Consider the following 22,604-nt stretch of genomic DNA (forward strand, 5'->3'; position numbering starts at 1 on the left):
GATGAAAAAGGAAATAGATAGGATTAGATATCGCAGTAGGACAGATCTGAGGAAGGAGTTTATGAGATTGTTTCTCAGGCAGAACTTACTAATTGTATTCTTGCTCAATGCCTAAAGTACTGTTAACTTTGTTACTGTTCCAGATATTGGAGAGAAAATATAATAGATGGGTACCATTAAAACTAGCTTATAAATATTTTCTTATCAGTAAAGACTGTCAAAATATCTTGGGTTGTACTTTTATTAAAAGAAAACTCTAGTTATTGTTGACAAAATATTCTGTATGGAATTTAATTGTTAGGGGTTTACTTTATGAAATTTATGTGTTAAAAATAATAAAAGTTCAGAGTAATTATTTTCATATTGTTTCATACATGTATGATTTCTTTTCCTAGTGTACTGGTAAACCTCGTGAAGGCATAATTTGTCTTTTTATATTTTTTGAATCTCCCTAAATTACTTAGTATGGTGCTTGTGGTAGTGCATGGTCCATGGTATTTGTCATGTGAAAAAGGGAACCCTCCAACTCTGATGTGCTGAAGTTTTATCTGCTGCAAAAAAGGCAGAAGCAGAAGTGTCTCTTTGAACCAAATGTAAATAAACAAAGTCTGAAGTGAGAGTTGGAGGGAGGCAGGAAGAAGCTCATCTTTCTAAGAAGCTTTTTAATCCTGTATTTTAAAAAAAGAAATAATTCTGCAAATTATTCCCCAGAACCTCGTGTTTGTCCATAGTTAGAGCTGATTAGATTAGGTGCCTTTTGGGTTAAAAATAGATTAAACTTGTAATTCATATTACAAGTTTAATCTACTTTTAAAAACTTATAGATTCATATGTTAGAATAGATCCGGGTTTAGAAAGCAAATGGCAGAGTTAAACATATGTCTTAAACAACCTTTCCTCATTCTCAATAGAAGCCATACTACATAGGGATAGGGTAGTCATTTTCCCATTTCTTGGTCACAGAAAAAGTGCCTTATTTTCGCTGGCAAAGGAACATTAAATAAGTTACAAGGTTTTGGAACCCCAAGTTCCAATATGTGTTGTAAGACTTTTGAAGGAAGGATTTATACTTTACAAATTAGAATATGAGTCTTCACCATAGATTCAGGCCAAAGTACAAAGAGCTTTCAGTAAATTGCTTATTGGCAAGAAGGCTGTTTTCAGCAAACTAAATGGAATCTTGTAAACTGCCCTGTCTTTTGAATATTGTCACTAAGCTGAAATCACTCTTTGCTGTTACCCACAGCAGCATAGTGCCTCTCCTGCTGCAGGAGGAAGTGGGTAGATGGGCTTCTCACTCCATAAGAAATGCACAACAACCTGGGAAGTGATGAGCTATATATTAAGACAAAGCTCCCAGATATTTAGGAAGTCCCTACTATTGCTGATGTTTTATTATTGGTGCTAAATGGTATTAAAGAACGAGCTAAGGATTTCTAGTTCTTTCCTTAACACTTATTTTAATTACCAGAAAAAGAAATTCTGTATTACAGACAAACAATTTGGTGCAAGGTACCTTGAAATCCTGACCTCCCAAGTGTAGCACAGGCACAGAAAAACAGATAAAGTTGATAGTATTGAACCCTATTAATGAAGAGCTGGAGGGGAAAGGGAAGCTTTTTAACAGGGATTTACTAAATGGAGCACAGAGATATTTTATCAGTTCAGCAAAGCTAATGAGAAGTAATGATCATATTGAAAATATAGCAAAAGAAGAGCACAGAGATATTTTATCAGTTCAGCAAAGCTAATGAGAAGTAATGATCATATTGAAAATATAGCAAAAGAAGAAGAAGGGGATACTCAGCTGTGTCTGAAAAAGATGCAGTGAGCTCTAGGACTTGGACAGGGTGGTGGGTCAGAGTTAAAGGAAGAGAGGGAAGATTTCAAAGAAGAATATGCATCAGAAGAACCCTTAACACAAATATCTCATGGTAGAAAGCATCTTTTCTTCAGGCAAGAATACCTTGAGGTACTAAAGGAAAAAAACTATACTGAAGAAGAGAATTAGTCTCTGATTTGTTAACTTGCATTTAACTAGTGAACACCTAACAGTGTATACACAACTCTTCAGTTCAATTTAGACTGGCTTCTTAAATCCTGAAACAGTGAAGCTCCAGAGGAGATATAAGACCTTAGTTACTTTAATTAACAGAGAAAACAAGAACTCGAGTGTAACAGTGGTACCTTCACCTTCTGAAAGTAGCCCTCATTGCTCTAAGGCTTATTTTTTTTAATGTTTTTTCCTCTCTTCTCCCCTCTACCTCTCCCTAACAAGATTGGGAAGACAGTTTTATCCTTTCTTCACCTAGTTAATTGCCCTTGAACATACCCACTACAGGAAGGAGATGCCTTCTGAGGATCTGGGAAATAAATATCTCCCAAATGAACAAATGAATTCTAACATTTCATCAGGGCCCCCAGAGGCCCCCTACCAGAACATACCTGGTATGTAACACCCACCCTGCCATCCCTTCTGATTGGGAGAGTCACAGACTTTGGTACAGGATTCCTCTGTGTTTCTCCTTTGCTAGCAAAGCAATAAACTTTTTCCTTTTTCTCAAAACTGTATCCTCATTATTAAATTGGCATTGGGGACAGGGGCCAAGCTTTTGGTTACAGGAGCAGAGACGGGTGAGCTCTGTGATTGCCATAGTTTGTCCATTGAGAGTTTCCAGGCTGCAGGCCAATGACAGATAATAGAGCCAGAGCCTTGCAGATACTCGGACTACAGGAGACTGAGTGGGGAGACTGGGCAGACTAGGGCTTCCCAGAGCTCAAGAGCCAAAGTTTCAGACAAGAGGGAACAACAGCACAGGGGATTCTGTAGATGGTACTCGTGAGCACCCAACAAAGTACTGACTACCATGCCTGTGAAGAAACTACTGGATACACAGTACAATATAGATGAGTCTCAACATAATACACTGAATGAAGACAGATTTTGAAAAGAGAGAGAGTACATACTGTATGGTTCCATGTTTAGAAATTTTTTGAAAATGCAATTCATAGTAACACAAAGCAGATCATTGATTGCTGGGAATAAGGAAAGAAGGGAGGGTGTGTTAGTGTGTTGGCTTTCTTTTACTGCAAGAAATACTGTGATAATCAACTTGAAAAGAGATTTGTTTTGGCTAAGTTTTAGAGGTTCCATTTCATGACCAATTGGCTCCATTGCTTTTGGGCTTGTGGCAAGGCAGCAGATCATGGTAGGGAGTGTGTGGTAGTGCAGAGCTTCATTACCAGGAATTGAACAAGAGACAGGATGAAGAAAGGCAGGGCTTCACTATCCTCTTCAAGGGTTTGTCCCCAGTAACCAGAAGGACTCCCACTGGGCCCCACCTCTTAAAAGTTCTTCCACCTTCCAATAGTGCCATGCTGGGAACTAAGCCTTTAGTACATGTCTTTGGGGGACATTCCAGATCCAAACTATAGTAGAGGGTCATTACTGAAAGATTGCAAAGGGGTTAAGAAAACTTTTGGGAATGCTGGATGATATACCTTATCTTGAATGAGGAGACAGTTTCACAGATTTCTTACATATGTCAAAACTTATTACATTGTATATTTCAAATACATGTGGTTTATTTTGTCAACTATACTTCAATAAAACTCTTTTAAAACCTTCCTTTAAAAATGATACAAGTAAAAGCAGAGCAGCTGCCTCTCAATTGTTCTAAGAAAATGAAAGGAGAGCAAGCCCACATAACCTCTTTGCGGCTCTTTCTCAACTCAAACTACTTGTTAAGATTTTTGGCATTCTAAAGTATTGGTTTTAGAGATATATGGTAAGATTTGTGTGCTTATATATTATTCTTGCCCATTAAGATATAACTTTATGCAATTTTCTATTTCAGGACTCATGAATCAAGCAAGCAAACATGAAAAATGGATTAATGTTGCTGCCCCAAAAGGCACTGTAAGTTTTAGAAGTCAAAGCTGGTTTCAGTCCCTGAAACTGCAAGACTAAGAATGGCTTGATCTGTACTTGTGCTATTAAAATAATTATCAGCAAACTGTGACACAAAAATGCAACTTCCACTGTTTGTATAAATGCTGAAAACAGTGGCATTAGGAATTAATAGTGTTAAATAGTTTGGGATTGGGGGACTTTTCAAAAATACTTACTAAGCCACCATATTCATTTTCTATTGCTGTGTAACAAATAACAGTAGTCTCCCCTTATTCTCAAGAGATATGTTCCAAGACCCCACACGTGGATGCCATGGACAGTATCAAATTTTATGTATGCCATGTTATTTCTTACAAACACATATACAAATTTAATGCCTTTGTTATCTTAATTAATCATTTGTGCATTATAGCTCTAACTTGAGCAGTTTGAGTTGCAACAGCAAAACTAGCTTCTTTTTCCTTCTTTACCCTTTCACAGGTGAAACATTTATTCTTTTTCTTAATATATTTTTAGTTGTAGGTGGACATAATACCTTTATTTTATTTTTATGTGGTGCTGAGGAGCAAACCCAGTGCCTCATGTGTGCCAGGCAAGCACTCTACCGCTGAGCTACAACCCCAGGCTGAAACATTCAATCTTACCATAGATTTTACCAGACTTTTTTTTTAACTTATAAATTATTTATTTCTGGAATTGTCATCAACCAGAGGTAACCAAAACCATGGAAAGCAAAACCTCAGATAAGGGGGAACCACTGTACCACAAATTTAGCAGCTTAAATTAATACTCACTCATCAGATCACAGTTCTGTAGGTCAGGAACCCAGATGGCTGACTACTCTGCTCAGGATATCAAAGGGCCAGAATCAAGGTGTTAGCAAGGCTGACTTCTTATCTGGAGTCTCTGAGGAGAAATCTACTTCCAGATTCATTCAGATGATAGGTAAAATCCAGTTCATTATGAATATATGACTAAGATATCCATTTTCTTGCTGGCTGTCTGCTAGCAATCACTCTAAGCTTCTAGAGGCTATATCCATTTTCTTGCTGGCTGTCTGCTAGCAATCACTCTAAGCTTCTAGAGGCTACACTCAACCCTGCTTGTGTGGCACCCTTCATCTTCAAGCCAGCAGTGACACACTTGAGTCCTTCTCATGCTTGAGTGTCTGACTTATTTTTTAAAAGTTGAGAAATCTTGACTTTCAAAGATGAGTTCAGGCCCACCCAGAATAATTTGTATTTTATCATATGTCACATGATCATGGGAGTGAAATTTCAGCATAAGCAAGAGTTTCCATTTCCACTCAAGGTGAAGAGATTATGCAAAGGCATCAGTCATGAAGGGTATTTATCTTAGAATTCTTTGTACTATAGCTCTCATGTGACAGGTTTTCTACTGAATATCTCCTAAACATCATTGGAAATTTAAGTTGTAAATAAAATCTTATAATTGTGAAGCAGTTGCTATTGATTCTTAATGTCTTTTGTGTAACGTAATATATAACTAGTTAAGAGAAAAAAAGTTATTTTATTGCCTGATGTATGAAGATAGATTTTCAATTTTATAATGGTGTACTTTATAAAGTTATTTTATGAAATTCATTTCTTTTCAACTTTACTCTTAGAACATTTAAATTATACAATACTGAATAGATCTGTTTATTAGATTATATTTTTATGACTAGGATAAATCAACTTTTAAATACTAAATTTTAATAACCATTTTTAAATGCTGCAATTTAGAATAATCTCCTTTTTGTTACTATTTCATTTCTTTAAAGTTCTGTTTTTAACTTCTTTGTTTTTTGGGGGTGGGGGAGCAGGGATTGAACTCAGGCACTCAACCACTGAGCTTCATCCCCAGCCTTATTTTGTATTTTATTTAGAGATAGGGTCTCACTGAGTTGCTTAGTGCCTCACCATTGCTGAGGCTGGCTTTGAACTCGTGATCCTCCTATCTCAGCCTCCTGAGCTGCTGGGATTATATGCATGCACCACCGTGCCCAGCTAACTTCTTATTTTTGAAATAAATTCAACTTTGTGGGATATCTTAATGTCTTCTTTTAGTTCAGTCTTCATGAAACCAGAATTTATATAAATTTGAAAGATATTCATATGCTGGTATATTTGAGGTGATTGTGTTTGTGTGTGTGTGTGTGTGTGTGTGTGTGTGTGTGTGTGTGTGTGTGTTAAACTGTCAGGAGAGGAAAATGTGAGGCAGTAAGGCAATTTTTATAAACTTTTTTCACCCTCATGGAATTATATAAACATTTTCATGTCTAAAAATAAAGTTGATGAAATTAGCCAACAACAAGCAGAAGGTCATGACTATAATTGCAGCCTACTATAGCTATTATTATTATGGCATTGTACATATGGTTCCCTTGCATGGCTCATCTTTTCTAACACCTACACCTTTTCTTTCAATTCTGTACCTCTACATTTATCTCACCAGAATGAATGAATGGGTCTCTTGTTCTTGTTTCAAGGAGGGTATTACAGAGTTTGGGAGCAATCTTTGCCTATAAAGTAAGCTGCTGGGTTTCTAGAAAACATAACAGGGTATATTTTTCCTTGGCCTGGTCTTACCCATGCAGGTACTCCTTTGGAAACCAACTGCCTCTTCTATAGTTGTGTGCATGAGACATCTAGGGGTTAGACTTCTGAAGCTAATTTTTATGCAACTGCCAGAAATTTCCAAATTTAGTTTAAAATTTCACTCCTACCATAATTATCTTGGCTCAGGTCTTAAGATTTTCTACTTATTTGATTCCCCTGCTGTTCACTCCCAGGAACCTTTCCACTACTTATTTTAAAAAGTTAAGTAGAGGTGACACACACCCATAATCCCAGCCCTCAGGAGGCTTAGGCAGGAGCATCAAAAGTTCAAAGCCAGCCTCAGTAACTTAGTGAGACCCTGTCTCAAATTTAAAAATTAAGGACTGGGGATGTAGCACCCCTGGGTTAAATCCTGAGTACCAAAGGAAAAAGGAATTTTTTTAAAAATCAAGTAAAAAGAAAATCCCTTTCAAAAATGAGGGAGGAGCCGGGTGTGGTAGCACAAGGGGCTCAGGGGGCTGAGGCAGGAGGATCCCAAGTTCAAAGCCAGCCTCAGCAACTTAGAGAGGCCCTAAGAAACTCAGTGAGATCCTGTCTCTAAAATAGAATACAAAATAGGGCTGGGAATGTGGCTCAGTGTTTGAGTGTGCCTGAGTTCAATCCCTGGTACCAAAAAAAGGGCGGGGGGAGATTAGCTATTTTGGTCAACTTTTTCTCAGCTGTGACCAAAGAACCTAAGAAGAACAATTTTAGAGGGGGAAAAGTTTATTTGGGGGCTCACAATTTCAGAGATCTCAGTCCATAGACCACTGGCTCCATTTCTCAGGGCTTAAGTGAAACAGAACATCACATCAGAAGAATGTAGTAGAGGAAAGCAACTCAAGACATCACCACAGGAAGCAGGGAGAGAAAGAGCTTCGCTAAACAAGGACAAATGTTGACCCCAAAGGTATGCCCTAAATGACCTACCTCCTCCAGCCATACTCTACCTGCCTACAGTTACCACCCACTTAATTCCTATCAGGGGATGAACACACTGATTAGGTTAAGATGTTCATAACCCAATCATTTTACCTCTAAGCCTTCCTGCATTGTCTCACACATGAGTTTTTTGGGAACACCTAATATCAAAACCATAACATTAGCTAACACAGAGTACCCTATAATAATGCTTATACATCCCTTTTAAAACTTTCCAAAATAACTTTCATATCTTTAAGTTTTTATATTTATTTCAAACTTAAGGTAAACAAGAAGACAGGGAATAACCCCATTTAAGAGGGAAATTATTGAGGAAATAGGAAAGTTTAAAAAAAAAAACTGTCTAATATCACTGATGCGCCTGTATGTAGCAGTCAGAACAGAGCTGACTCTGTCAATATCAGTGTATGCAATTAATAGCCCATACCTCCTAGCAAAAATTGAGGGAACATCTTTTTTGACACAGTTTGGTTTTAAAATTCCTCCATAGTGCAAACTTGATTAAAAAGATGTTTCTGAGACATTATAGGAATTATAACTTTTCTGTTCATAGACAATTTTTGCTTCTATTTAATTTCCCCTATTAAAGTGTTTAAATGAATCCAGAGCTAATTTGTATTTAGTTCTGTTTTGTTGTAAAATACCTGGAAATCACAAAAAAGAGCCCCTTTTCCTTTGAAAATGGATGTCTATCTTTTATAATAAAGCTTCACAGATCCTTAAAGTCATTGTCCTGGCTCAAATTTTTATTTTGACTTATATGGCCATCCTTGCTTATTTAAAGACAAATTTAAAAATTCTTTTCAAAAAATTTACATCTCTCAGGGTTGTTTCCTATAATACAACCTTAAATTTGATAATGTCAAAATTATTGGTTTGATTAAATTTAGGGATCATGATTACTTAGACAGAAAAACCAATATATTTAGAAACATTTGTAGGTGGGATAAGAATCAGAAGATGACTTGCTGCTTGTTTACATTGTTACTGAGATCCAGCTAGAAAAAAATACTTTCATCAAGTGAAGAAAGTTTACTAGGTTCTAAATTTTGAATTTTGGGGTGGTTTTTTTTTTGGTTTTTTTTTTTTTTTTTTTTTTTGGTTTTTCCTGCTTGAGGCTGAAGGTCATACTTCCTCTTCAGTACTACTGTACTCTGACTCTTTCACTGTCACCTCTGGGACACCTTTAAATGGTTTTGTATATTGAACATTAAGAGGATTGCCACCACCGTCATAGCCAAACCAACTTGGAGGATCACTGCAGCTGTATTCCTGATGCTGGACTACAGATGACATTTTGTGAGCTGCCTCCCTAGAATAACAATGATTAGTGTTAGCAAGTTAATTCCTAGTATACCATTTTCAACTAGACCACATTTGGAATTAAGAGAACTTTGTCACAAGTTGAATTCACTTCAGAGCTCTCTTGCCTTTCTGGGTAACTGGGCTGATAACCAGGATCCCAGAGCCTAAGCAGGTCTGGTTCAGCCTGTTCAGAGTACACAGTGAGTGGGTAAGAAGACTGCATGGCCATGGAGTGGGAACACTGAGGTCACTCTATTTAGAAAGCTCTTGAGCAAGCCCTCTCCTGGTATATCCAGGGTTTCTAATAAGGGAGTAACCTAACCAGCCAACCTATGAAGGCAGACCAGGCACCAGGGGAGGAGCTCTTAACCCAGAGGTCACAGATCCTCGTTGGATACATGAATGAACTAACTTCAGGGAGGTCCATAAGGGTCTCTGAAAGTCCACGTAGTTTTGTTTCAAATACACATTTCCCTGAGAAGAAGGTCTGTGACTCTTAAAAGAGTCCACAGCCAAATGATTAAAAATAACTGTCTTTCTTGGGGAAGGAAGGAAGGAAGAAAGGGAGGGAGGGAAGGAGGGAGGAGGAAAGCATCAGAAACAAAGTATATCAAAGCCGTTTTGAGGACAGAGGACTTTCCTAGAAAATTGGTTCAAATTACAAAGCCAGTACTAAAAAGGCAATGAATAATTGGCCACTTGTATTGGATTAGAAATGAGTAACTATGATGTTCACCCATTAAGGGCCTACTTTCCCCACTACTATTGCAGTCTGTTACACTGAATTATTAATTGCAAAAGTAACTGAGTCATTGATATGGAGCTGGTATTACCACACCTTGGAGTTAAATTTGTACTAAATGTCCATATGAGTTCAGATAAGGTAATGAAAATGGAAAAAGCAGAGATATGTTAGTTTAAAATGCTGTTAATCATAACCAAACTCAACAAGGAGACAACCAAAGCATTGCTAATTCTGCCTCTTACCACCTTGCTTTTTGGCTAACATACTTGCACTCACACATGATTTATATAAATTTAAAGAATAATTTGAGTAAAAGTAATTGTTATATACTAATTTCTAGTTCAAAACTACCATCTCCTTGTGCTAAAACTTGGCAAACAAGTGTCGTTTCTTAATATTTATTCTCAAAGTGTGAAAATGGTAAATTATGGTCAAAAATAAGGTTTTATATTGTTAATTTAAAAAATATTTTTAAACATCTTATATAAATCTTTATATGTTCTCTAAGTAAAACATTATTATATAAAAAGAATAAGCTTGTATCTTTTGCTTTCCCCATATTCTTCTGATATTTCTTTTTTTTTTCAATTCTATGGAATTGAGATTTCTGTACCTCTTCATATATCTTCTGCAAGATTTCCCTCCAAAGACTTACCAAAACAAAATACCAAGTATTGGAGTAAATTGAGACATAATACATTGGCATCACCAGTTTCAAAGGGGGGAGATACTATCCCAAGCAGCAGAACTCCGTTGTTAACCTTCATCCCATCTCTACCTGTCTAAACTTTATCCATCAAACTCCAAGCCAGTCTAGCCTCTTGTATAAAGATTCGACCCAATGCGTTCCTTCTCTGAACTTCTTTAGGAAGTTAATCATATAATTAATTTCTTTCTAATATAGAACCTCATGGCATTGTTTATAATTTTGAACTTTGTTATTTTCCTTTGGTTTAAAAAAATAGTAAGTTATTTAAGGCCATAATTTCTTTGTCTCTCTGTGAAACCTAGCATTAACACCCAAAGGAAGAGATTTCAGCAGCTGAGTGTGAAAGTCCTTTTAACTCTCTTGACTTCTGCTGGTTTGCTGGTCTAGAAGAGGCATTTTTAGGTCCCTATTTCCAATGCCCTCCTGACCCTTGTCCTTTGAATCAGCTCTGGACACACATACAGCAGTTCACAGTTGTTCATTTGATTCAACACCACTGACACTGATTGTAGTACCAGAGTACTATAGTTAGAGACAACAGAGGCCTTGGCCTATAAGAAAAGGAAATGTTTGTTTTAGAGAGTAAAGGATATCCAGGTAGTTGACTAAATTATATGTTTTTGAGGGTTCTAGATAGCTGGTGTGAGGATAAGTACAATTATTGCTAAGTTTGATGATGTTTATTTTGGGGGGTACCAGGGATTAAACTCAGGAGCACGTCACCACTGAGCCACACTCCCAGCCCTATTTTTGTATTTTATTTAGAGACAGGATTTTAGTGGCTTAGTGCTTCATTTTTGCTGAGGCTGGCTTTGAACTCACAATCCTCCTTCCTCGGCCTCTGCTGGGATTACAGGCATGCTCCACCACGCCCAGCTTTGACAATGTTTATTAAATATCAGGTCATATAGTTCCTCAGTCAGCTATGAGCCAGGGTCAATTTGTTGGTATCTGTGATATAAAAATAGTAATCCGATAGTGGGGGAGCCTTTTCAGACCCTGGAATTTGTAGAATGACAGTTATATCTTATGGTGGGTGCTCTCTTGCAAAACAACTATAGCTAGCTAGTTTGCTCATTGACCAACAAAAGTTTGTTCCTCTTCCGGTTTAAAAACACTGGGATGAGCCAAGCTTCTTGTTTTGCAAAGTTAGTGTAGTGTTTCCAGATTATAGTAAGTATGGGGAAATTTGTTGATAAAGCCATTTCTTCTGGAAGCTGTGATTGCATTTTAAGGGCTGCAAACATATTTTCATGTTAAAAAATGAATTCAATTATTGAGCCTCTTCCCAAATAAGAAAAATCTCCTCTTTCCTAGAAGCCAAAGGTTCCATTTCACCCATACAAAACAAAACACCTTAGTTGAGGGAACCACACTAGCCCTGGCAAGAGCAAACAACAAATAAGGGACTAGAGATTTTGTCTCTTGTTTTAAAGGGTCCATATTATGGTTTGGATGTGAGGTATCCCCCAAAAGCTCCTGTTAATGTGGGAGTATTCAGAGGTAAAATGACTAGATTTTGAGAGCAATAACCTAATCAGTCCATTTTAGTTTGCATGGACTGACTGGGAGGTAACTGAGGGCAAATGGGGTGTGGCTGGAGGAGGTGGGTCACGAGGGTCATACCCTGGAAGGGTTGGTTTTCTCCGTGGCCCCTTCCCTGGTTCCCTTTTCTCTTTCTGTTACCTGACCTCACCATGAACTAAGCAGCTTTCCTCTGCTGAACCCTTCCCCCATGATGTTCACCTTACTTTGGGCAATGGAGTCAACTGACTATGGACAAAACTTCTGAGACCATGGGCCAAAATAAGCTTTCTCTCCTTTAAGTTCTTCTTGTCAGATATTTTGGACATGCTATGAAAAAGCTGACTAAAACAGTCCACAGACACTGTACATTTCCAGTTCCACTTAAGGATGTAAGTGGAAAAGGAAGCTGCTCTGCAGCCCCTAGAGATGGCCTCAAACAGCTGCATGCAGTCAGGCCTTACCATTTCTGTAGTTGAAGTTTTGAAGCCAAGTATTTCAGGAGCCCCCAGACTGACAAACAGTACCCTCTTTTAGATATTGGACATAAAGACAGATGTTCTTCGAGCCTTTCAATTTCAAACACTGGAACTCTTCCAGTCACTCTGCAGTGAGGACTGTCTTCCATTGCTAGACAAAGATGTAATCAAAGCGCTCTAGGCCTTTTTACTGCTGGAACTGAGCCAGGACAGAGCTTCTAAGAAGACTAAAAAGTGGTAGTCTGACCTCTTTAGACAAAGAAATGCATAGAACAAGCCTGCCTTCTTCTAGGCATTAGGGCCAAGTCTCTACCTGCTTCTTGTTGATAGAGACAGGCAGGCATTGTAGCAGAAGACAAATTAGGACTTGTTGCTGTTCTGACTTAGATAAAGAGATTTTCTAGAGATCTAGCTATAATTAGAATTTTGCATTGAGATTTGGGAACAAGGCCCAAGTAAATATAAATTCTGCCTTGCTTTGGTTTCTTTGTGTGTGTGCACATGCACACACACACACACACACACACACACACACACACACACACACACTAATCTAGGAACTCTGCAATAGAACTGAGTAATTAATGGTACAATTGGGCTATTACTGGATATCTTGGGTGTTCTTGGCCAGACACCATATTAATCACTTGTTAATATCCAATATACCATGATTAAGTTTAAAGAGTTCCTTGCCAGAAAGTCTTCATTCTACCTAAAATTCCTCTTATTAAAAGTTCAATAATATTATCTTCAAAAATAGTGATTGGCAAAATCACTATTGATTAATCAATGAGATGCTAAACTCCTTTGGGTAGCACATTATCTATTAACACTGTCATCTTGCCCAGAATTAGCTGTTTAATGATAAAACAAGTTCAGCAGGGACTCCAAGGACCTTATTTCATGGCATCTTCCTTAAATGATTTTACTGACATTTATATCAGAGTTATCTCCAGACTTATCAGAGTAGATTGAGTCTCTACCCTGCTTCAAAAATTTTCAAGGAGTTGCTCCTTTCTCTTTGACCCAGCTCCAATTAGCTGCCCTCTTCTTACAGACCTGGACTTAGGGCATGCCTGCTTTACAAATAATTTTCCTTCCTCCCTCCCTCCCTCCCTCCGTCCTTCATTTCCCTTCTCTTCCCCTTCCACACACCCTTGGACTAGAAATCATTTCACCCTCAAGTGACAAGGGCCGTGGTTCAGCTTATTCCATGGCTACTTAATTAAGAAAGTTTATTTATGAAATGTACATGCTTGGGGTAGTTTTCCTCATTTCCCTTTCAGGGGATTTGTCACTGATATATAGAAATGCCTTTGATTTATGGGTATTGATTTTATATCCTGCTGCTTTGCTGAATTCATTTATTCTAGAAGTTTTCTGGTGGAATTTTTTGGTCTTCTAGGTATAGAATCATATCCTTGGCAAATAGTGCTAATTTGAGTTCTTATTTTCTTATCTGTATCCCTTTAATTTCTTTCATCCGTCTAATTGCTCTGGCCAGTGTTTTAAGACCTATGTTAAATAGTAGTAGTGAAAGAGGCATCCCTGTCTTGTTCCAGTTTTAGAGGGAATGCTTTCAATTTTTCTCCATTTCAAATGAAGTTGACCTGGAGTTTAGCATAGATAGCTTTTATGATGTTGAGTTATGTTCCTGTTATCCCTAGTTTTTCTAGTGTTTTGAACATGAAGGGGTACTGTATTTTGTCAAATGCTTTTTTCTGCATCTGTTGAGGTGATCATATGATTCTTGTCTTTAACTCTGTTGATGTGATGAATTACATTTATTGATTTCCATATGCTGAACTAACCTTGTATCCCTGGGATGAATCCCACTTGATCATGGTGCATGATCTTTTTGGCATGTTTTTGTATCGATTTGCCAGAATTTTATTGAGAATTTTTACATCTATGTTCGTTAGAGATATTGATTTGAAGTTTTCTTTCTTTGATGCGTCTTTTCCTGGTTTTGGAATCAGGGTGATACTAGTCTCATAGAATGAGTTTGGAAGTGCTCCCTCTTTTTCTATTTCACAAAATAATTTGAGGAGTATTGGTATTATTTCTTCATTAAAGATCTTATAGGCCTCCGCCCCACCAGGTCTCAGAGCTGCAGGATCCTGGCCCAGGAGCGCCCAGGTCCCCATAAGGACCTCAGGAACACTGAGGGCAGCCATGCTCTGCCCAGCCCCAAGAGGGCGCCAATCACACAGACCATGACAACCGCTGCCCTGAAGCTGTGACACACAGAGAGATCGCGAGTTCGGTGGGGAAAGGAAGATGGCGGCGAAGGGAGTGTATCACCCCAGTGCGCAGCGTCACTGAGTGGGAGAAAGACGAGGTGAAACGGCTTGTTGGGAATTTCCAGTGAAATTGAGGTGCTCCAGAATCTAGTGGACAGATGTCCATCGCGCGAGGTTCGGCTGTGAGAGCCCGGTGGAGGGCGATTTCTCTGCGATTTCTCCGCACGGAGGGTCGCATTGCCTGATGGGGGAACGCCCTGCAGCTGGAGTCTGCGGCGCGCTCGGGGAAGCGGCGAGGTGCCGGAGCGGGGGTGCAGCGATGCAGATTCTGGGGCCTCCCGCCAGTGGTACAATGGCTGCGCTTAGTGCTGAATTCCGGCTTTGAGACAGAGAAGCGGTCCAGTTCGCGGATCCCGACACCGGTCAGACCACGGAGGAGGACAGCAGCCGCCATCTTGGAGAGATGATGTAATCATCCCTGTTTTCTACCGATCTCAGCGCATTCAGCTACGGAACAGGTGATTTCAGGCTGGTATTTGCCTGCGTCTCCCAGACAGATCGCTCAGGCTCTGGGCTGGAGAACCTGTCGAGAATACTCCTGGGGGCTCGTTCCTAGCAAGGCATGCGCCGGGCTCTGAGCGGCCGGATTCTGGTCCCTGGGGCTGCCTTGGCCCAGGGTTGGGGAACCTGCGGAGACTGTGTGTGGAGGCCAGCTCCAAGTGGAGCATGTGCTGAGCTCCAGGCGGCTGGGTTCTGACTCCTGGAACAGTTTTGGCCCGGGCTGGGGAGCCCGCAGGGACTGCGTCTTTGAGCCTGTGCCCAGCGGAGCGTGCACCGAGTTTGGAGAGCTTGGAGCGGCTGGCTCTGGCTCCTGGAGCAGCTTTGGCCTGGGGCTGGGGAACCCGCGGGGGGGCGCTCCTTGGAGCCAGCCCCCAGCGGAGCGTGCATCGGGATCCGAGAGGCCAGGTTCTAGCTCCCGAAGCTGCTTTGGCCCAGGGATAGGGAACCTGCGGTGACTGCTTCTCGGTCAGGGTCCTGCTGGGGGCTGTGGGGGCTGGGGGGGGCAGAGTGGAGCTGCCGCCAGCGCCCAGAGCAGGCCAAGTGACCCGCCGGCGTGGTATCACAACACCCAAACTGCAGCTGGGGCCGAAGAGAGTAGCCGCCCACGCCTAGAATAGGACCAGCGACCCGACGGCGCGGTAGCCAAGTAACTCCATTTGGAGTAGGGGCTGTGCAGAGCCTCCATCTGAGCCTGCAAGGTAGGCAGACCTGCGACCCACTGGCAGGACAAGCCCGGTAGCCTGCCAGCGTGGGGGACACGTAGCACCAAAGCAGTCACGTCACACTAGTTGGAGTGGAGGTGGAGCAGGGCCACCGCCTGTGTCCGGAGGGGGCTCAGCGACCCGTTGGAGAGGCAGTCAGGTACCCCCATTGGGAGTGGGGGCTGTGCAGAACTGCCGGCCTGCCAGCGTGGTAGACGCGTCACACCAATTGGAGTGGGGATCGAGCAGAGCTGCTGCCCACATCCGGATCAGGACCAACGACCCGAGGGCGTGGTAGTTACGTCACCACAATTGGAGTGGGGCAGAGCAGAGCCTCCACCCACGCCTGCAGTGGGGGGCAGACCTGCGACCGACCAGCGTGGTAGACAGACCACCCTAATTAGAGGAGGAGCACAGCCACTACTCGCCCTGCAGGGGAGACTTCCCAACTATACAAGAGCAATATAAATAAATAGGGGGTAAATTTCAAAAACACAACAGTTTCACCAAGCAGAAAGAAACGTGAGCAGTATGAAAAGACAAGGAAAGAAAGGACCACAAGCAATGCAGTTCAACTCAACTTTAGAAGAGGTAATAGCTGCAACAGATGGAATGTCAGATAAAGAGTTCAGGATATACATGCTTCAGATGATCTGGAGTCTCAAGGAAGACATGAGACAGCAAAATCAGACAATGAAAGATCACATTGACAAGGAACTACATAAACAAATCCAGGAAGTAAAAGATCAATTTCACAGGGAGATAGAGGTAATAAAAAACAAACAAATAGAAATCCTAGAAATGCAGGAAGCAATAAACCAACTTAAAAACTCAATTGAGAATACTACCAGCAGAGTAGATCACTTAGAAGATAGAACATCAGACAATGAAGACAAAGTATTTCAACTTGAAAAGAACATAGACAGCTCAGCAAGTCTGCTAAGAAACCATGAGCAGAACATCCAAGAATTATGGGATAATATTAAAAGACCAAACTTAAGAGTCATTGGGATACAGGAAGGCACAGAGCTCCAAACCAAAGGAATAAACAATCTATTCAGTGAAATAATATGAGAAAACTTCCCAGACTTGAAGAATGAGACAGAATCCCAAATCCTAGAAGCCTACAGGACACCGAATGTGCAAAATCATAAGAGATCCACACCTAGACACATTATAATGAAGATGTCCAACATACAGAATAAGGAGAGAATTTTAAAAGCTACAAGAGAAAGGAAGCAGATTACATTTAGGGGTAAACCAATCAGGAAAACAGCTGATCTCTCAACACAGACTCTGAAAGCTAGAAGATCCTGGAATAACATATTTCAAACACTGAAAGAAAATGGGTTCCAACCAAGAATCGTGTATCCGGCAAAATTAAGCTTCAGGATGGAAGATGAAATTAAAACCTTCCACGATAAACAAAAGTTAAAAGAATTTGCAGCTAGAAAACCATCTCTTCAAAAAATCCTTGGCAAAACATTACAGAAAGAGGAAATGGAAAATAACACTGAAAACCAACAGTGGGAGGTAGGACAGTAAAGGGGGGAAAGTAATCAAAGAGGAAAACAAATCAGGTTTAGTAACATTAATAAACAAATATGGCTGGAAGAACAAACCATATCTCAATAATAACACTAAATGTGAATGGCTTAAACTGACCAATTAAGAGACACAGGCTAGTTGAATGGATCACAAAACAAGACCCAACAATATACTGCCTACAGGAGACGCATCTGATAGGAAAAGATATACATAGACTGAAGGTGAAAGGTTGGGAAAAATCATACCACTCATATGGACTGCGGAAACAAGCAGGAGTGTCCATATTCATATCAAATAAAATAGATTTCAAGCCAAAGTTAATCAAAAGGGATAAAGAAGGACACTTCATACTGCTCAAGGGAACCATACACCAACAAGACATAACAATCATAAATATATATGCCCCAAATAATGGTGCAGCTATGTTCATCAAGCAAACTCTTCTCAAGTTCAAGAGTCTAATAGACCACCATACAATAATCATGGGAGACTTCAACACACCTCTCTCACCACTGGACAGATCTTCCAAACAAAAGTTAAATAAGGAAATTATAGAACTCAATAACACAATTAACAACCTAGACTTAATTGACATATATAGACTATACCACCCAACATCAAGTAGCTACACTTTTTTCTCAGCAGCATATGGAACCTTCTCAAAAATAGATCATATATTATGTCACAGGGCAACTCTTAGACAATATAAAGGAGTAGAGATAATACCATGCATCGTATCTGATCATAATGGAATGAAACTGAAAATCAATGATAAAAGAAGGAAGGAAAAATCATGCGTCACTTGAAGAATGAACAATAGATTACTGAATGATCAATGGGTTTTAGAAGACATCAAGGAGGAAATTAAAAACTTCTTAGAGTTAAATGAAAACACAGACACAACATATCGGAATCTATGGGACACATTGAAAGCAGTTCTAAGAGGAAAATTCATTGCTTGGAGTTCATTCCTTAAAAAAAGAAAAAAACCAACAAATAAATGATCTCATACTTCATCTCAAAATCCTAGAAAAGAAGAGCAAAATAACAGCAAAAGAAGTAGAAGACAAGAAATAATTAAAATCAGAGCTGAAATTAATGAAATCGAAACAAAAGAAACAATTGAAAAAATCGACAAAACTAAAAGTTGGTTCTTTGAAAAAATAAATAAAATCGACAGACCCTTAGTCATGCTAACAAAGAGAAGAAGAGAGAGAACCCAAATTACTAGCATACGGGATGAAAAAGGCAATATCACAACAGACACTTCAGAAATACAGAAGATAATCAGAAATTATTTTGAATCCTTATACTCCAATAAAAGAGAAGATAGTGAAGGCATAGATAAATTTCTTAAGTCTTATGATCTGCCCAGATTGAGTCAGGAGGATATAGACAACCTAAACAGACCAATAACAATAGAAGAAATAGAAGAAACCATCAAAAGACTACCAACTAAGAAAAGCCCAGGACCAGATGGGTATACAGCAGAGTTTTACAAAACCTTTAAAGAGGAACTAACACCAATACTTTTCAAGCTATTTCAGGAAATAGAAAAAGAGGGAGAACTTCCAAATACATTCTACGAGGCCAACATCACCCTGATGCCTAAACCAGACAAAGACACTTCAAAGAAAGAAAACTACAGACCAATATCTCTAATGAACCTAGATGCAAAAATCCTCAATAAAATTCTGGCGAATCGGATTAAAAAATATATCAAAAAAATTATACACCATGATCAAGTAGGATTCATCCCTGGGATGCAAGGCTGGTTCAATATACGGAAATCAATAAATGTTATTCACCACATCAATAGACTTAAAAATAAGAACCATATGATCATCTCGATAGATGCAGAAAAAGCATTCGACAAAGTACAGCATCCCTTTATGTTTAAAACTCTAGAAAAATTAGGGATAACAGGATCATACCTCAACATTGTAAAAGCAATCTACGATAAGCCACAGGCCAGCATCATTCTGAATGGAGAAAAATTGAAGGCATTCCCTCTAAGATCTGGTACAAGACAGGGATGCCCTCTCTCACCACTTCTGTTCAACATAGTCCTCAAAACACTGGCCAGAGCAATTAGACAGACGAAAGAAATTAAAGGCATAAAAATAGGAAAAGAAGAACTTAAATTATCACTATTTGCAGGTGACATGATTCTATACCTAGCAGACCCAAAAGGGTCTACAAAGAAACTATTAGAGCTAATAAATGAATTCAGCAAAGTGGCAGGATATAAGATCAACACGCATAAATCAAATGCATTCCTGTATATCAGCGACAAATCCTCTGAAACGGAAATGAGGACAACTACTCCATTCACAATATCCCCCCAAAAAATAAAATACTTGGGAATCAACCTAACAAAAGAGGTGAAAGACTTATACAATGAAAACTACAGAACCCTAAAGAGAGATATTGAAGAAGACCTTAGAAGATGGAAAAATATACCCTTGTTCATGGATAGGCAGAACTAAATCATCAAAATGGCGATATTACCAAAAGTCCTCTATAAGTTCAATGCAATGCCAATCAAAATCCCAATAGCATTTCTTGTAGAAATAGATAAAACAATCATGAAATTCATATGGAATAATAAAAGACCCAGAATAGGAAAAACAATGCTAAGCAGGAAGTGTGAATCAGGCGGTATAGCAATACCAGACTCCAAACTATACTACAGAGCAATAGTAACAAAAACAGCATGGTACTGGTACCAAAACAGGCGGGTGGACCAATGGTATAGAATAGAGGACACAGTAACCAATCCACAAAACTACAACTATCTTATATTTGATAAAGGGGCTAAAAGCATGCAATGGAGGAAGGATAGCATCTTCAACAAATGGTGCTGGGAAAACTGGAAATCCATTTGCATCAAAATGAATCTGAATCCCTTTCTCTCGCCATGCACAAAAGTTAACTCAAAATGGATCAAGGAGCTTGATATTAAATCAGAGACACGGCGTCTGATAGAAGAAAAAGTTGGCTATGATCTACATACTGTGGGGTCAGGCTCCAAATTCCTCAATAGGACACCCATAGCGCAAGAGTTAACAACTAGAATCAACAAATGGGACTTACTCAAACTAAAAAGTTTTTTCTCAGCAAAAGAAACAATAAGAGATAAACAGGGAGCCTACATCCTGGGAACAAATCTTTACTCCACACACTTCAGATAGAGCCCTAATATCTAGAGTATACAAAGAACTCAAAAAATTAGACAATAATATAACAAATAACCCAATCAATAAATGGGCCAAGGACCTGAACAGACACTTCTCAGAGGAGGACATACAATCAATCAATAAGTACATGAAAAAATGCTCACCATCGCTAGCAGTCAGAGAAATGCAAATCAAAACCACCCTAAGATACCATCTCACTCCAGTAAGATTGGCAGCCATCATGAAGTCCAACAACAACAAGTGCTTGTGAGGATGTGGGGAAAAGGGTACACTTGTTCATTGTTGGTAGGACTGCAAATTGGTGCAGCCAATTTGGAAAGCAGTATGGAGATTTCTTGGAAAGCTGGGAATGGAACCACCATTTGACCCAGCTATTCCCCTTCCCGGTCTATTCCCTAAAGACCTAATAAGAGCATGCTACAGGGACACTGCTACATCGATGTTCATAGCAGCACAATTCACGATAGCAAGATTGTGGAACCACCCTAGATGCCCTTGAATAGATGAATGGATAAAAAGAAATGTGGCATTTATACACAATGGAGTATTACTCTGCATTAAAAAATGACAAAATCATAGAATTTGGAGGGAAATGGATGGCATTAGAGCATATTATGCTAAGTGAAGCTAGCCAATCTTTAAAAAACAAATGCCAAATGACTCCTTTGATATAAGGGGAGTAACCAAGGACAGGGTAGGGACGAAGAGCTTGAGAAGAAGATTAACATTAAACAGGGATGAGAGGTGGGAGGGAAAGGGAGTGAGAAGGGAAATCACATGGAAATGGAAGGTGATCCTCAGGGTTATACAAAATTACATATAAGAGGAAAGGAGGGGTAAGACAAGATAATACAAGTGGAAGAAATGATTTACAGTAGAGGGGGTAGAGAGAGAAGAGGGGAGGGGAGGGGGGGGAGGGAGGGGAGGGGGGATAGTAGAGAATAGGATAGACAGCAGAATACATCAGTCACTAGAATGGCAATATGTAAATCAATGGAAGGGTAACTGATGTGATACAGCAATCTGTATACGGGGTAAAATTGGGAGTTCATAACCCACTTGAATCAAACTGTGAAATATGATATATTAAGAACTATGTAATGTTTTGAACAACCAACAATAAAAAAAAAAAAAGATCTTATAGAACTCAGCTGTGTATCCATCTGGTCCTGGTCTTTCTTGGTTGGTAGACTTCTGATGGTATCTTCTATTTTATCACTTGAAATTGATCTGTTTAAATTGTGTATATCATCCTGATTCAATTTGTGCAAATTATATGACTCTAGAAATTTTTCGATGTCTTCAATATTTTCTATTTTATTGAAGTACAAGTTTTTGAATAATTTCTGATTATCTTTTATATTTTTATAGTGTCTGTTGTGATGTTTTCCTTTTTATCATGTATGTTAGTAATTTGAGTTTTCTCTCTCCTTCTCTTCATTAGCATGGCTAAGGGTTTGTCAGTTTTATTTATTTTTTTCCAAAGAACCAACTTTCTGTTTTGTCAACCTTTTCAGTTGTTTCTTTTGTTTCAATTTCATTGGTTTTAGCTCTGATTTTAATTATTTCCTGTCTTCTACTAATTTTTGTGTTGGTTTGTTCTTCTTTTTCTAGGGCTTTGAGATGTAATGTTAGGTCATTTATTTGTTGACTTTTTCTTCTTTTAAGGAATGAACTTTCCTCTTAGTACTGCCTTAATAGTGTCCCAGAGATTTTGATATGTTGTATCAGTGTTCTCATTTAATTTTTTAACCTCCTCCTTGATGTCTTTTGCAACTCATTGTTCATTCAGTAGCATATTATTTACTCTCCAGGTGTTGGAGTAGCTTTTATTTTTTATTTTATCATTGTTTTCTAGTTTCATTCCATTATGATCTGATAGAATAATGAGGAAAATTACCCAATTTACAATAGCCTCAAAAAAAAAATAAAATACATGGGAATCAACTTAACGAAAGAGGTGAAAAACCTCTATAATGAAAACTACAGAATGCTAAAGAAAAAAATTAAATTATTTCCTTAGAAGATGGAAAGATCTACCTTGTTCTTGGATAGGCAGATTAATATTGTCAAAATAACCATACTACCAAAATCAATATATAGATTTAATGCAATTCCAGTCAAAATCCCAATG

The 22,604-nt window shown here is 39.0% G+C and overlaps 2 protein-coding genes across 3 annotated transcripts in view; one reads left to right on the top strand and one right to left on the bottom strand.

Moving 5' to 3' along the window:
- Fam185a (family with sequence similarity 185 member A) overlaps positions 1-7,827 on the top strand; it is a 49,817-nt gene extending 41,990 nt beyond the window's left edge. The window contains exons 8-9 of one of the 2 annotated variants that reach the window (XM_078040186.1): positions 3,858-3,919; positions 7,301-7,827. In XM_078040186.1, coding sequence (XP_077896312.1) covers positions 3,858-3,919; positions 7,301-7,339 — 101 coding nt within the window. In that variant the 3' untranslated portion in view covers positions 7,340-7,827. Of the gene's footprint in view, positions 1-3,857; positions 5,376-7,300 lie in introns of those variants that run through there. The other variant, XM_005319477.5, reaches the window with a different exon arrangement.
- A 21-nt stretch (positions 7,828-7,848) lies between these two features.
- Fbxl13 (F-box and leucine rich repeat protein 13) overlaps positions 7,849-22,604 on the bottom strand; it is a 208,680-nt gene continuing 193,924 nt past the window's right edge. The window contains exon 21 of the mRNA XM_005319523.4: positions 7,849-8,767. Coding sequence (XP_005319580.1) covers positions 8,581-8,767 — 187 coding nt within the window. The 3' untranslated portion in view covers positions 7,849-8,580. The remainder of the gene's footprint in view (positions 8,768-22,604) is intronic.

Source organism: Ictidomys tridecemlineatus, chromosome 2 (genome assembly GCF_052094955.1).
Source record: "Ictidomys tridecemlineatus isolate mIctTri1 chromosome 2, mIctTri1.hap1, whole genome shotgun sequence".
Classification (NCBI taxonomy): Eukaryota; Metazoa; Chordata; class Mammalia; order Rodentia; family Sciuridae; genus Ictidomys; species Ictidomys tridecemlineatus.